The sequence below is a fragment of the Cetorhinus maximus genome, chromosome 8 (assembly GCF_964194155.1).
Source record: "Cetorhinus maximus chromosome 8, sCetMax3.hap1.1, whole genome shotgun sequence".
Taxonomy (NCBI): Eukaryota; Metazoa; Chordata; class Chondrichthyes; order Lamniformes; family Cetorhinidae; genus Cetorhinus; species Cetorhinus maximus.
The window spans coordinates 62,651,084-62,667,295 of record NC_135886.1 but is presented as its reverse complement, the minus strand read 5'-3'; the positions used below and the strand labels follow the sequence as shown (position 1 = coordinate 62,667,295).

The 16,212-nt window shown below is 47.3% G+C and overlaps 1 protein-coding gene and 1 long non-coding RNA gene across 2 annotated transcripts in view; one reads left to right on the top strand and one right to left on the bottom strand.

Annotated features, from left to right (window-relative positions):
• LOC144683674 (diacylglycerol kinase eta-like) overlaps positions 1–16,212 on the top strand; it is a 207,596-nt gene that overhangs the window by 134,374 nt on the left and 57,010 nt on the right. Inside the window, exons 8-10 of the mRNA XM_078546935.1 lie at positions 2,858–2,960; positions 14,626–14,788; positions 16,015–16,123. Coding sequence (XP_078403061.1) covers positions 2,858–2,960; positions 14,626–14,788; positions 16,015–16,123 — 375 coding nt within the window. The remainder of the gene's footprint in view (positions 1–2,857; positions 2,961–14,625; positions 14,789–16,014; positions 16,124–16,212) is intronic.
• LOC144683676 (uncharacterized) lies at positions 14,516–16,066 on the bottom strand. The gene is made up of 2 exons (XR_013577313.1): positions 15,853–16,066; positions 14,516–14,816 (listed from the first exon to the last, which is right to left on the bottom strand). It is a non-coding gene; the product is annotated as an uncharacterized LOC144683676 (long non-coding RNA).

Here is a 16,212-nt window from a genome sequence, read left to right as displayed (position 1 = left end):
CCGATTTCCCCCAACCCGATTCTCCAATCCCCCTCTCCCTCAGTCTTCTTCTACTCCCAATTCCGCCCACCCCCATTCTCCAATCTCCCTCTCCCCCAATCCCCAGTCTCCCACAACTCCTGATTCTCCAGTCCCCACTTTCCAATCTCCCTTTCCCCAGACCTTAATCTCCCTCTACCCCTCACAACTCAAGCTCCAATCCCCTGATCCCTACTCCTCTCCCCTCCCCGCCCTCATTCAATCTCCAATCACTTGCTCCCTATTCCTAAGTTTCCCTGTTTCCCCCTACTCCCCCAACACTAATTCCCTAGTTTCCCTCTCTACCTATCCTTCAACTTCCAGTCTTCTGGGCAATCTGCAAGGGTTGTCAATCCTAGAACAGCAGACATGATCTGACCTGCTATCCTGGTGTAACTTAGCCCATCCCTTGCCATATGTAGAAAGGCCTGCTGCCTCTTATTACCATTCCCACTCCTCTCCTGGAGTATGGATTAATGGACCCCCCTACGCTTCATTTGTAAGATTAGACAGAGGGGCTTCAGTATATCTAAGAGTGGGTGGTCAGGTGAATCACAGCTCAATCAGTCCTGTCTGTCCTTGGATGATATCCATGTGCATTCACTTCCAGTAGGAGTTGGAGCAGGGAATGGCTGAGATGTTGATGTAAAGTTCTGGTGTTAAAGCAGTGCAGCTTTCCAAATAATTTGTCTGCACAGAATCACCTCAGCCACTCTGCAGCAATCAGTCTTCTTAGTCAATTCAGTGAGATCATGGCTAATCTTTACCTCAAGCCTCATTTATCCAACTTTGTTCCATATTCCTCAATACCCTTCTCCAGCCAAACTTATTCAGCCACAGAAAGTTAAAATTATCCCAACATCCACAACCTTTTTGGGGGAGAGAGTTTCAGATGTGAGAAAATGCTTCCTTAATTCACTCCTGAATGGTTTCGCTCTAATTTGAACAATATGTCTCCTGGTCCTGGATTCCCCCGCCAGAGGAGATCAATTCACTGTATCAAATCCTTTTAATCTATTAAACATCGCGATCAGGGCACCCCTCAATCTTCTATGCTTGGGGAAATACAAGCCAAGCTGATAAAATCTGTCCTTATAATTTAACCCTTTAAACCCTCATACAATTCTGGCAAATCTATATTGCACACCCTCCGAGACCATTATATCCTTCCTGATGTGTGGTGCCCAGAATTTTGTGCCTGGCATTTGGGCCTGGCCACTCTGCTCAGAGATGGCATCAGCCACTGTTTCTCCCCTCCCCCCACACCTTAATGAAGCTCAGATTGGGGCAGAGACATCAATCTGATTATACCTGGCAGCAGTTGCCAAAAAGAAAACTCCTTTGGGCCTGGCGTTCACTCAAGTGAGCATTTAAGTAACATTGGATTGGTTCGACCTCTGTATTACACAATCAGTAGATTAGCACTGGAACCTATCTCCTGGAATCCTCTTACTGATGACACTCATACACTCTGTATGAGTGCACATATACTCTGCTGAGTAATCAAATAACAAGGAACTCACATAGGGCAGCAGATTGGATTGCAATGAAGAATTTATCTCTTCATTCTAAAGCAACACCTTTCTAGTCTGGAAGGAGTGTGGCCTGTTTGTATATTACATAATAGAAACCAGCAGAGTCAAATTTAGCATCATGGGATAGATACAGAATAATGCTCCCTCTACGCTGTCCCCATCAAACACTCCCAGGACAGGTACTTGCACGGGGTTAGATACAGAGTAAAGCTCCCTCTATACTGTCCTCATCAAACACTCTCAGGACATGTACAGAGTGAAGCTCCCTCAATAAGCATAGGTTAAGCAGAAGAATGGAAAAATTTGTAACAACCAAACAAACATTAAAGAAATGGATTTACTTTGAGTAGGTTAGTGTTACTATCCAGTAATAAATCCATTCCTAGTGTTTGAATTGGTTTGCTGTAAATCAGTGTATAAGTCAAGCTGGCGTATAAGACAATCCCATTTTTACAGCTCCAAGAATCATATTTTTGCATATACTCAGCATATAAGTTGATCCCTCCCCCGTCCTTTTCAGCCACAACATTCTGCACTCGCATTAGTTATCAACCTCCAAATTCCACCCCACAAATGGATGTTTTACTTACTGGTACCTCATAACTGGCCACAAAGGATCAAGACAGGCGATGTGGGCTGTGTTGCAAAGATGCACAAGCGTTTAAGACAAGCCCGCTCTTTGAAGCAGATACTGATGACATTTCAAAATTGCGACCACCCAAACCCACACAAGTGGGTCACTTTTCTACTTGGTGTATAAGTTGACTGGCATTTTTGGTGGGATTTCTCGAGGCTTCAAATATGTTGACTTATACTCCAACATCTAAGCTACCACTGTCATCTTATATTTACATAGAACTATACAGAATTTTATGGCATTGAAATAGGCTATTCAGCCTGAGCTGTACTGGCATTTATGTTTCACATGAGCCTCCTCCTACCTTACTTCACATCCTATCAACATACCCTTCTATTCCTTTCTACATCCTGTACCTATCCAGTTTCCCTTCAGCTCTGAACAATTTAGCTGAATGTCACAGGAAGAAAGTATTTCTTTAAGCTTGGCACTCTCATGACCAAACTTTGAATCATTTCAATCTATCAGTGAGTTCCTTCTGAATCAAGCACATTGGGGGTGGATTTCTTGATGTGCTGTTGACTCACATTCCTGGAACGAACCGTGATTGCACCAGACATGGTACAGAGTGGCAATTTGTTGGTGCCTTGTGTGTAACCCAGGCTGGAATATATTGAAGGTCAGTATTGGAAAGCATTGGTTAAGAATGTGTGCCCCTGTTTTTCAGGTTCACAATGGATGCAAGGAGCAGTTAAACAGAAAGTGCCCATTGGGACAGTGCAAGTTGTCCGTCATTCCTCCGACGGCTCTGAACAGCATTGACTCAGATGGTGAGTAACTGAGACTGCAGTCCTCCTGCAGTAACTCAGTACGTCAGCCTGCTCTGTAAGAGAACAGAATTTGGTGCAGTGCCAACAAAGGAACTTTGTGTAGAATACACTCAGACACAGACACACACAAACATATAGATACAGACAGAAAAAGAGAGACACACACACACACACACACACCCCCCAGAAGTTTCCGTGCCCGTTGATGGCAGGTGTGAGTGGACAATGTGGCGGGAAGGCTAAAAAATCATTTTCATGACATTGTGAAACCAGTTTGTAATTATCTGCTCTGCCTGTCAATGGTGGGCCGCAATTCCTGCCGTCATATGTCGAGAAATTCATTACAATACACCTGCATATCATTAAAAGCCCAGGTCGCTGGATGCACAGCACTGTTGCGCAGTGTTCAGGAGGGTTGCCTGTTGCACTTCAAGGTTGCGGCAACATGAATTCAGACGAGGGCACAGGCAAGTTGCTTTTCCCCGTCTGGCTGATAGCATGGTGCCAGGACAAGGGCTGCACTGCGGCTGGGGTGATGGGTGGAGTGGGGCAAAGGCTGCGCTGCAGTTGAGGTAGGTTAGGGTGTGGTAAGGGCTGCACTCCAGTTCAGGCAAGTTGTGGGGGGGAGAGGAGCAAGGGCTGCCCTGTGGTTGAAGGTAGTGCACAAGCATGTGCGTGATGGGGGGAGGGAAGTGGCCACGCATTAGGAAGCCTTGTATAAAGTGACCATTCATCTGCAGATGAGACGGTTCAGATGCAGCCATGTTGATGTGTGGAGTCGGGCCTCTCGCTTGCCTGCCCATTCGAGTGACAGAGGCATGAAAGTACCATCAAGTGCTCCAGAGCTTTTCACACCTCGGGCACAGACTGCAAACCAATGAGCATTTCAGTGGACTGCAGAACAGCTGGACAACTGGGCAAGTTGTACAATCTCCTTGCGAAAGCTGGCCATGGAGCAGTCACTGCTGGAGGTGCTCACAGCCCCTTGTAATATCACTATCCCAGTTTGGACCAGCTTCCCCCATGGTTCAAGCTAACAGGGCAGCCTTGCAGTGTGGGTTAGGAGAATGCCTGTGCCTGAGCTGAGAACACAGCATGCAGCCCAATCGGTCAGGTGGTGTGGGGTGGATGTGGGTGGGGTTTCGGGCAGCCATGTAGTGCACTAAACACTGGCCATCCAAGTGGTGGCCAGCACTCTCCAGGATACATTCAGGCTTAACCAAGAGAGCTTCTTAGTACACCCAAGCTAACCCACGTGTCTTTCTATCTCTTTCATCCTCTGGAGGAATACATCAGGAGCATGGAGCTTGGTGACCTAGCTGTATGTCCCGTGGCTTACAGAGAGCAGCGATGAAGGAGAAGAAAGTGATGGAGGTGCTGGCTTCACAGAGGGAGGAGCAGCACCCTCACAAGGATGGGGCAGCTGTGGCTCCTGCTCACTGATTGATGCCTAGTGATACCCAGGGTCTATAAACGTTGCCATTAATTCCTGCAGATGACTGAGAACCAGTGTCGCTAAAGATGGTGCATGTCCAGTGAGCTGGTCAGCTACACCTGCCACCTGGTGCAGGATTTGACACCACGGGGATATGGAGGGCATCCACTGCCAGTGGCTGTGAAAGTGACAGCGGTGCTCAATTTTTATGCCACTGGGCCCTTTCAGGGCTCCACAGATGACCTCTGTGGGATCTCATAAGCCACTACCCACAAATGCATCCATGAGGTTATGGACGCCATCTTTGTAAATTTCTCAGATTTCCCACAGGTGCAGGGTGCCATCGACTGCGCTCACATGGCGCTCAGATCTCCATGGCAACATGCAGTCAACTACATCAACTGCAAGGGCTTCCATCACTGAATGTGCAGCTGGTGTGCGACCACCACAAATGCATCCTGCAGGTCTGAGCGCAGTTCCTAGGGAGTGTCCACACTCTAACATTCTCAGTGGGCCTCAGATCTCTGGAGTCTTCCAGGGTCCACAGAGGCTGCACTGCAGGGTTGGCTCCTCGGGGACAAGGGCTACCCGCAGAGGCCGTGGCTGATGACACCCGTGTGGCAGCCTCAGACTGCAGCAGAGCGACGCTATAATGAGGCTCATGCTGCAACTCGCAAACCATCAGGATGCTGAAGATGAGGTTCTGGTGCCGGGAGCGGTCTGGTGGAACCCTGCAATACAATCCGCAGAGGGTGTCATGCATCGTCGTCACCTGCTGTGCCCTTTACAACCTGGTGCTGCAACGGGAAGAGGAGCTGGCTGAGGAGTAGAGGGAGGAGCTGGAGGTCTCCTTTGATGAGGAGGACGTCGCCGAGGATGTGGGTGAGGAGGTCCTCGAAGATAAGGGTGATGGGGATGAAGCCCTCACACTGTCCAGATGTGGTAGGCGCACTCAGGAGGCTCTCATAGTTGCTAGATTTGAAGAGGATGATGACGACATGCAGTGAGGAGACACCATATATCTGCACTGCATCTGTGAATGTTTGACTCCAGTCTGGCTTATGGCAGCGCATGTACTCTCTGTGATAAGGCTCCTGTCATGGGGACGTGATGAAGGCCGTAATAGTCGCTGATCGCAGGAGGATGATGATGACCGCAGTGAGGACACTCCATAGATCTTCACATAGTCTCTGAGAATGTCTGACTCCTGTCTGGCCGAGGGCAGCTTGCTTGCGCTCTGTGATCAGGGTCGTACCAAAGAGACGTAGTGTAAAACTTTAAGTGCATCAGATCCTTTGTCTGCCTTCAGCACCTGTCCCCTTCAGAGGCACAGCATCACTGGTCACAGGAGCTGACGAGATGGGTGAGACCAGCCCACCTTAAAGGCCCTGAGAGTGCACAGAGAGAATGAGAGAACTCTGTGACGCCTGCCCACGACATTCTGGTGGCAATGACAAGCACCATTGAGGTGCAGGCATCAGTATTGTGTCCAGGGAGTGTGAGACCAGACCGTCACTTTGGTCTGAATGCTGTGCAAAGCAACGGGAAGAGACCCTGGATTAAGACTCCAGCTTTTATCTTGTGCAGAAAGGTTTCACATCTGAGTGACACAAACACTGCTCATCAGAACAAAGAGCCATTGGCAAAGAGACATTCTTGGGAGTTTATTGACAATAGTGAACATTATGTAGCAGTGATTAAACACCTGCGCCCAGGCTGTGCAACTACACCTTCTAACCTTCTTAACCCTGCCGCTACGTCTCGGTGCTCCCTGGACATCCATAGTGGAGGTGAAGGCAGCCTGCTGACTGTGATGCCCTGGCTGTGATGACCTTGTCGGGCATCCTCTGGAAGGCCTCAGCCAGCTTTCAAGGTCCAGCTGTGTGGCAGTGGCACCTTCCTCGGCCTGCAGAGCTGCAGCTGCTGAGGCGGTCACAGGAAGAGGAGATTTGGACGGGCCGGACACTCCTGGAGTTATCTGGATGGATAATGGGTGTCTGAGAGCCCCCGGCTAAATCCTTGAGGAGAAGGGAAGCTGGAGTGAGATCGAGCTGCCCCGCACCCCTCTCGCATTGACACTGTTGGAGGCCAACTATGGCGTCAGCGATGGAGCTGAGCCCATGCAGCAGTGCAGGAACAAAGTCCTGAACCAAGGCCTCCATGCCAGCTGCCATCTTTCCAGTATTGACCTCGGTATGTTGGCAATGCTGACGCTATCACCTCAGACTAAAGGTGGACGGACTCCTCCATCGTGCCTTGCAATCTGAGGAGTGCAGCGGACATCCCTTCCTGATGTTCCCGAGCTTGCCTTTGCAGCTCCAGCAACTGTGACATGACCAAGTCCAGAGGCTCGTCATCTGACTCGGACTTATCAAATTTGTGGCCTCCAGCAGTCCTCCGAGTGCCAGAAACCTGGGAAGTCCCTGCTTCCGCCCGCTGTGGATCAGACAGTGCAATGTGCTCACCAGCTTGTGATCCTGAGGCTATTCTAAAGCTAGGTCCTACCAAGGTGTGTGTCTTTGTATTGGTGGAGGGTGTGGGTGAGCGCTGTGATGGGACTTCAATGAGGGTGTCATCAGATTCCTCTTCCAAGATGTCTTCAGGACTTGTTTGGATGCCCTGGGTCATGGACCCTGTCGGCTGTTTGACAGATGTGCCTGCGAAAGCAAGGAGAGATAATTAGTGCACGGCAGTGGCCTGTGAAACAGGACACATCACTCTCAGCATGGTTGTCTGGCAGATGTTACACTGCTGGACCCTCACTTGCTAAAGCACCGCCAACCTCACCATCAGCACAGGACCGGTTCAGATCCTCACTGGCTAGCCGGATGGCTCTATTTTCAAAGTCTTCAAGGTGAGGACCTTGATTTCGGGCATTCCTCCACCGGTCTGCGAAGTCTCCCTGTTGTTGTGCGCCACCTTGTCCTGCATGAATATAGATGGAGAGAGTGTAAGCAGGACGCCTGCCAGACCAGATGATGTGTGCTTGGCCTGGGTGGATGGTGAGTGGCCCCATGGACGGGGTGAGGATAATGAAGGTGAGTGTGAGAGAGTGAATGGTGATGTCCCTTGAGCTGCAGTGCTGAGACCCCTGTGGATGTGTGATGGGTTTGAGTGTGTGAGTTGAGAGCGATGAGAAGAGTGACTTATCCTGATGGAATGGAGGAGATCCTCTTGCGGCACTGGGTGGCTAACCACATTTGCAGGGCATTGGCACTGACCACTGCTGCCACCCCCTCCCAAGCCGGATTGGTGATGTCGCTGTCCCTCCTGCGGCCAGGGTGGGGGTAGAGGGCATCATGGCGGGCCTCCACGGAATCCAAAAGGCACTCGAGGGATGCATCACTAAACCAGGGGGCTGCAGTTTTCTTGCCTTTCGGGGCCATATCTTCTCTGTGCAGCAATCCTCTGCAGCAAGCACTGAGAGGTGTGTGCGTGGCTGCACTTTAAATATGGAGCCCGCGTGATGAAGAGGCGAGGTGATGGCGTGCCGGGCAAATGGGAGCCCGCCCACCATCAAAACGGTGCGTTTCCCTGGAATGCATGATTAATGAGGCGGGATTGGGATGATACGGCATGAAAAGCTGCTATTGCGGCCGATGGGTCAAACACTCTTTTTCCCACCTGCTGCCACATAATGCAAATCTGGGACAATTCCACTGTAACACACAAATACATTCACACAGACACGCATAAACAGACAAGCAGAGAGAAGGACACTTGCACACACATACAGACGCATGCAGAAAGACGCAAGCAAATGTGTATACACAAATGTTTACAGATGTGCACTTAAGTGTGCAGACAGATACAAAGACATATCTGCACTTACACAAACATTGTAGGCACACACATGCAGTATAAACAGAGACATGGGTGATTGGAGAGAGGGTGACTCATGGTCGCAGTGTTAACACTTTAAAAGGAACTTAATGGTGAGATTCTCTCTTTGAAAGGGGATGTGAAGCTGAGACTTCCTTTATTCATGAGGTTCTGGTGAGGATTCTCTTTCTGTGATGAGATATTTCCTTTTATTATCGAGCCTTGTGCTGAGTAAGTGTCATTTTACATCATTACACAGTGACACCTCTGATTAGATATTGCTTTTCAAACCTTTATTTCTCATTCTGGACCACTGAGAAACACCAGGGGCAGGATTTTTCACTTGGCGTGCGGGCATGTGCCTGACACGCCCAGGCATGGGATAGCATGCGATAACGTCGGGCGAGTGTCCCAATGTCATCGTGCACTCACGATATTTTGGTCGGTGGGCGCGCTGCCGACTCTTGCAATTAAGAGGCTTATTAAGGCCATTAATGTATTAATTAAGTGTGATTTTTCACTGCCCATCCAACGTTACAGTTGACAACGGGTGAATAAGCCAGGCGGCCTTTGGATTTTTGAGGAAATCTCATCCACAGGCGGGATGAGGTTTCCAATATTAATTTTAAAAAATATATTTTGATAGAATTTTTATAACCAAATGTTCATGTGAGGGAGTCTGATGTGTGGACATTTTTTCTTGCATTTCTAAATCTTTATTTCAAGGTTTAAAATATTTCAGCTCCGTGAGGCAGCTCTCTGCCTTCAGGGAGCTTTCATTGCACGCCCCCTCGCGCCCACACAGATTTCAGCGCTCGGCCTCCACTTTCGCCCCCAACCCGGCAGCGCTGAGCCTTTCAGTGCGCGTTAATTGGCCAGCCAGTGTGAAATCACGGTCGGGGGCCGATCGTGGGCAGCGGGCCGTTTTGCGGTCCATTCTGGGCCCACCCACTGCGCCCGCCCAACGACCTCAAAATCCTGTCCTGGTTCTGCACCATGAACACTCTCAAACTGGTTTCAAAAATTCCTTCTGACTCTGTCACGCAGCAGTAAACTATCAGGTCAAATGGTTGCTATGGAAACAGAATACAATGCACTGAAGATATAAATGGTGCAATATCTTGAGATTAATTCTGACTGGAACACAGGAGCATTACGAACAGGAGGAGGTCTTTCATTCCCTCCTCCGCCATTCAGTCACATCATGGCTGATCTGTACCTCTCAGATCAATTTAATCATCTTTCTTCAAATACTGTGTTATTTTACTCAATAATTTTTATCGGAAACCTCCATCATGTACAGCCATTTTGAGGGGAGAGAGTTCTAGATATCAATGATACCACATTGTTGAAGGGCTTTTACTTTGAACAGAATGGGGGAGACAGAGAGTTGTCAATCCTGCAGCTGCTGTGAAGTTGATGAAAGGCTGAGGAGCCCCTGATTTTATTGGCTACATTGGGTACATGGGTCTGAATGTTTTGAATGGTGGAGTGGGAAATGGCCCTTATTGGCCACTTAAGGGCCTCAACTGGGGCAAGTCCCGTCCGAGGCCATTTTGGATACTGCTGGGGGAGATGGTTTTTCAGGGGAGTGCAGCAAGTGCCAAGTCCGTGGCACTACAAGTGGCTCAGCTGCACAGGGGGGTAGAAAAAAAGAGTGAGAGGGCAAGAGTGAAAGAGGATTCTATCGTAAGGGGAACAGATAGATGTTTCTGCAGCCGCACACGTGACTCCAGGGTGGCGTGTTGCCTTCCTGGTGCCAGGGTCAAGGATGTCACTGAGCGGCTGCAGAACATTCTGAAGGCAGAGGGATGAGGTTCTGAAAGCAGAATATAGGGAGCTAGGAAATAAATTAAAAAGCTGGACCTCAAAGGTAGCAATCTCAGGATTACTCCCAGTGCCACGTGCTAGTGAGATCAGGAATAGGAGAATAGACCGGATGAATGCGTGGCTGGCGAGATGGTGAGAGAGGGAGGGAGGGATTTAGATTTTTCAGGCATTGGGACTGATTCTAGGGAAGATGGGATCTGTACAAGCTGGACGGGCTGCACCCCAGCAGGACTGGGACCAACATCATCGCAGGGGTATTCGCTAATACTGTGGGGGAGGGTTTAAACTAAACTGTCAGAGAGGTGGGAACCTGAGCGGGGAGACACGAGAGGGAAACAAAGAAAGGAATGAAAGACAGAAAAGTGAAAAGCAAAAGTGGAAGGCAGAGGAAACAAGGGCTAGCAGCAAATAGGGCCATAGTACAAAATAAATGTGTAAAAATGTTCAAAAGATAAGTCTAAAGACACTGTATCTGAATGCACAGAGCATTTGCAATAAGATAGATGAATTAACAGCACAAATAGATGTAAATGAGTACGATCAGTTTGCGATTACGGAGACATAGACCAAGGCTGGGAACTGGATATCCAAGGGTACTCGATATTTAGAAAGGACAGGCAAAAAGGAAAAGGAGGTGGGGTGGTGTTGTTAGTTAAGGATGAAATCAGTACAATAGTGACAAAGGGTATTGGCTCAAAATCTAGATGTAGAATCAGCCTGGGTGGAGCTAAGAAGCAACAAGGGATGGAAAACATTAGTGGAAGTTGTCTAGGCCTCCAAACAGTAGTAATGGATGGCATTAAACAGTAAGTTAGAGATGCATGTACAAGGGTGCTACAGTAATCATGGGTGACGTTAATCTGCATATAGACTGGGCAAACCAAATTAGCAATAATACTGTGGCGGATGAATTCCTGGAGTGTGTATGAGAGATGGTTTTTCAGACCAGTATGTCAAAGAACTGACTAAGGAACAGACTTTTCTAGATTTGGTATTGTGCAATGAGAAGGGTTTAATTAATAATCTTGTTATGCGGATTCCTTTAGGGAACAGTAACCATAACATGATAGAATTCTTTATTCAGATGGAATGTGAAGTAGGCCGATCTGAAACTAGGGTCCTAAATCTAAACAAAGGAAACTGAGGGGGTATGAAGCATAAGTTGGCTAAGATAGATTGGGAAACTTCATTAAAAGGCATGACGGTGGATAGACAATGGCCAATATTTAAGGAATGAATATATACATTGCAACAATTATACATTCCTTTCTGGTACAAAAACACAACAGGAAAAGCCGCCCAACCATGGCTAACAAAAGCAATTAATGACGGCATTAGATCCTAAAGAGGAGTCATATAAAGTTGCTAGAAAAAGTAGCAAGCCTGAGGATTAGGGGCAGTTTTGAATTCAGCAAAGGAGGACCAAGGGTTTGATTAAGGGGGAAAAATAGAGTATGAGAGTAAACTTGCAAGGAACATAAAAGCAGATTGTAAAAGCTTCTATAAATAAGGAAAAAGATTAGTGAAGACAAATGTAGGTCCCTTACAGTCTGAAACAAGAAGATTTATAATAGAGAACAAGAAGATGGCAGAGCAATTAAACAATTACTGTAGTTCTGTCTTCACAAAGTAAGACACAAATAACTTCCCAGGAATGCTAGGAAACCAAGGGTTTAGTAAGGAGGAATTGAAGGAAATTAGTATTACTAAAACAAAAGTGTTGGAGAAATTAATGGGACTGAAAGCCATTAACCCCCAGGGCCTGATGATCTACATCACAGGGTAGTAAAGGAGATGTCCATGGAAATAGTAGATGTGTTGGTTGTCATCTTTCAAAATTTTGTAGATTCTGAAACAGTCCCGGCTGATTGGAAGTTGACAATGTAACCCCACTAGTTATAAAAAAAAGGAGGGAGAGAGAAAACAGGGAACTACAGACCGATTAACCGAACATCAGTAGTAGGGAAAATGCTAGAGTCTGTTATAAAGGGTGTGATAACAGGAGACTTAGAAAATATCAATAGGGATTAGACAAAACCAACATGGATTTATGAAAGGGAAATCATGTTCGACAAACCTATTGGAGTTTTTTGAGGTAATAACTGGCAGAACAGATAAGGGAGAACCAATGGATGTGGTGCATTTGGATTTTAAGAAAACTTTTGACAAAGTGCCACTTAGGAGTTTAATGTGTAAAATTAAAGCACATGGGATTGGGGGTAATATATTGGCATGGATTGAGAATTGATTAGCAGACAGGAAACAGAGAGCAGGAATTAACAGATCTTTTTCAGAGTGGCAGGTAGTGACTAGTGGGGTACCACAGGGCTTGAGCCCCAGCTATTCACAATATATGTCAATGATTTGGATGAGGGAACCAAATGTAATGTTTTCAAGTTTGCTGATGACATGAAACTTGGGGTGGGAATGTGAACGGTGAGGAGGATGTTAAGAGGCTTCAAGGCGATTTAGACAGATTGAGTGAGTGGGCAAATACATGGTAGATGCAGTAGAACGTGGATAATTGTGAAGTTATCCACTTCAGCAGGAAAAACAGAATGACAGAGTATTATTTAAATGGTGATAGATTGGGAAATGTTGATGTACAAAAGGATCTGGGGGTCCTTGTACACCAATCACTGAAAACAAGCCTGCAGGTGCAGCAAGCAGTTAAGAAGGCAAATGGTATGTTGACCTTCATTGCGAGAGGACTTGAGTACAGGAGCAAGGCTTGTCTCACTGCAGCTGTACAGGGCCTTGGTGAGACCACACCTGGAGTATTGTGTGCAGTTTTGGTCTCCTTACCTAAGAAAGGATATACTTGCCATAGAGGGAGTGCAGCGAAGGTTTACCAGACTGATTCCTGGGATGGCAGGATTGTCATATGAGGAGAAATTGGGCTGACTAGACCTGTATTCACTGGAGTTTAGAAAAATGAGAGGGGATCTCATTGAAACATATGAAAGTCTGGCAGGGCTGCACAGAACAGATGCAGGGATAATGTTTCCCCTGGCTGGGGATGGGGGGAGGTCTAGAACACTGTCTCAGAATACATGGTAGGCCATTTAGGACTGAAGATGGTCAACCTGTGGAATTCTCTACCACAGAAGGCTGTGGAGGCCAAGTCACTAAATATATTTTTGAACGAAATAGATTTCTGGACTCTAAAGGTGTTAAGGGGAATGGGGAGAGAATGGGAATATGGCATTGAGACAGAGAATCAGCCATGATCATAATGAATGGTGGAGCAGGCTCGAAGGGCCGAATGACCTACTCCTGCTCCCATTTTCTATGTTTCCATGTTTCTATTAGGGCTTGCCCACCCCAGCATAAAACTGCTTTGAGGTCATGACGGGTGGGAACTCAGAGGGATTCCTGTTCCTTGAATTTCACACCACCCCCACCCCCACCCTCACCTAAAAATCCGCAGGTGGGAGACTGTGAAATTCAGGCCATGGTTTCATTTCGGAAGCAGTGAGCTGTCTGATTTAAGAAACTGGCCAGTCCCATACAGCAGTTGGGTTGCTGCTAAGTTCAAAAGATCATTGTTAGGGGTCTCTCTATCTTCAGCAATTGACCCAGGAAATTCATCAGGAACTCCTTGTAAAGGTGGAATCTCAGTCGAAACATGAATCATACCAAAGGATTGGCAAATGGTGACTGTTACACTGTTGTACAAGGAGTGTGGGAGATAAGCCAGGAAATTTCAGCTCTAGCTTCATCTCAGTAGGAGAAGACCTGTTGGAGATTATAACCAGGGAGACCATGAGTAAATGTATGGATCTTGGCATTACACTTGTTATTAGCCTTATGAGCAGGGGAATAAGATCATTCATGGGTGTCACCTCACGGCTGAATGAGGTTGGGTAAGGAATTGTCACAAAACTAGAGGGACCACATTTCTGATGGAAGTGAAGCAGGGTAGCATACCAGGAGCTCTCAGCCAAAGATTTTGAACCTCTTCAAAATTGTGGCGGGGGTGGGGGGGGGGTGTGGTCACATGCATGGGATGGAAGAGCCCATGAGTGAGCTTCTGTCTTTGGAAGGTAAAGCAGCCCAAACCAACACTGCTTGATGTGACTGAGCCTCAACTAGGTAGTCAGTTCCCCTGGGATTGATGACTTCTCCCTTCCATAGGCTTGGGGCCTGTTGCTAGGCCTCAGTAGAACAACCCCAGAATATGAGAGCTTTGCTGAGCTGTTACAGGGGAACTGTCACAGATCCAGCCCCTTAACATAATAGGTGGGGAAGATGATCGTCCCAAGAACCCCCACTGGTCAGTCAAATTCTGGCCAATTTGGCTGGAATTCTGACCTCTGTTTCTGGAAAATTCCCATTCAGGCTATCTGTTTATTTGAGTCAAAAACAAAAATACCTGGAAAAACTCAGCAGGTCTGGCAGCATCTGCGGAGAGGAACACAGTTAACGTTTTGAGTCCGAATGACCCTTCAACAGAACTAAGTAAAAATAGAAGAGAGGTGAAATATGTTTATTTGAGTGTTTGTCTTGTCATTTTTTTTTAGCTTTCAGCCTGAGTAATATTGCTCAGCTGTGTGTTCTGTCCTTGTCTCTGTTCAGGGTTCTGGAAGGCTACTTGTGCTTCATCCTGCACCAGTCCCCTCTTAGTCCTGGTGAACTCCAAGAGCGGTGATAACCAGGGGGTGAAGTTCCTCAGGAAGTTCAAACAGCTCCTGAATCCAGCACAGGTCTTCGACCTGATGATCGGTGGGCCCCACCTCGGGTAAGTCGAGCTTCCATTTGTTCTTCGGCTGTCAACAAAGAAAAGCCTCGTGGTTTTTCATTGCTAAACAGTTCTCGATGGCTTCACAGAATAATTTACTTTGTGAAGTACAGTTTCATATCAAAATGCATCAGCTATTTAAAACTTATAACAGTAACTGTGATGTGAATGGAAAGTTAACTTGTTTTGCTTTGGTGATGTTAGTTGAGGGAGGAATGTTAGGATACCAGAACTTCCTGGCCTTTATTAATGATGCCATGGGATCTTTTAACACTCAACCAAACAACCAAATTACTACGACAGTCACAGGGTTTAACAACTCAGCACAAGGATGACACCTCTGACAGTGCAGCACTCCCTCAGTACTGACCCTCTGACAATGCAGCACTCCCTCAGTACTGATCCCCTGACATTGCAGCACTCCCTCAGTACTAACCCTCCGACAGTGCAGCACTCCCTCAGTACTGACCCTCCGACAGTGCTGCACTCTCTCAGTACTGACCCTCTGGCACTGATGTTTCAGCACTCCCCCAGTATTCCCCACCAAAGGTGCATCACTCTCTCAGTACTGGCCCTTCAACAGTGTAGTGCCCCCTCAGCATTGCCCCTCTAACAGTGCAGCGCTTCCTCAATACTGCCCCTCTGACAATGCAGCAATCCCTCAGTACTGCCCTTCTACAGTGCAGTGCTTCCTCAGTACCGCCCTTCTACAGTGCAGTGCTTCCTCAATACAGACCCTCTCCCTCAATATTGCTCTCTTGACAGTGCAACACCTGTTCACAACAGCCCTCAGAGGGTGCAGCACTCCCTCTGTACTGCATTGGAATGTCTACCTGGATTGTAGGCTAAAGTCCTCAACTTGGACCCAAGGCTTTCTGAAAGTGAACTGGTGTGTGGAATCGGTCATCAGTTGAAAGGAGCAGTTTGGCCAAGATTCCTGAGTGAATTTGCTGACAGGATTGGTGAGCCTTGTTCTCTTTACACCTTTGTGGAACCACACGGAATTTGCTTGAAACTGTTCCCACTTGTAACTTCACCACTTCAATGCAAACAACATTTCCCACCTCATTCCAGCAGGTTTAGATCATGGAGTGAGGGAAGTTCTAAAGAAGTTCCGGGGGGCCGGGATTGTTTTAAACATTTGGGCAATTTGACTTTTGCTATTGCATCACACAAACTTTGCTTCCTATTTGGAGTGAAGCTGAGCTCTGTTTGTTCCATAACAGCCTCCGTCTGTTCCAGAAGTTTGCTACATTCCGGATCCTGGCATGTGGAGGTGATGGGAGTGTGGGTTGGGTCTTATCGGAAATTGATAAACTGGGTTTACACAAACAGGTTAGTGAAGGATTACAACGGCAGTTATTGTGTTGGCTGTTTGCTCAGCCTTGGGAGGCTTATTTTATTAATTCTCGGGATTTGGGCGT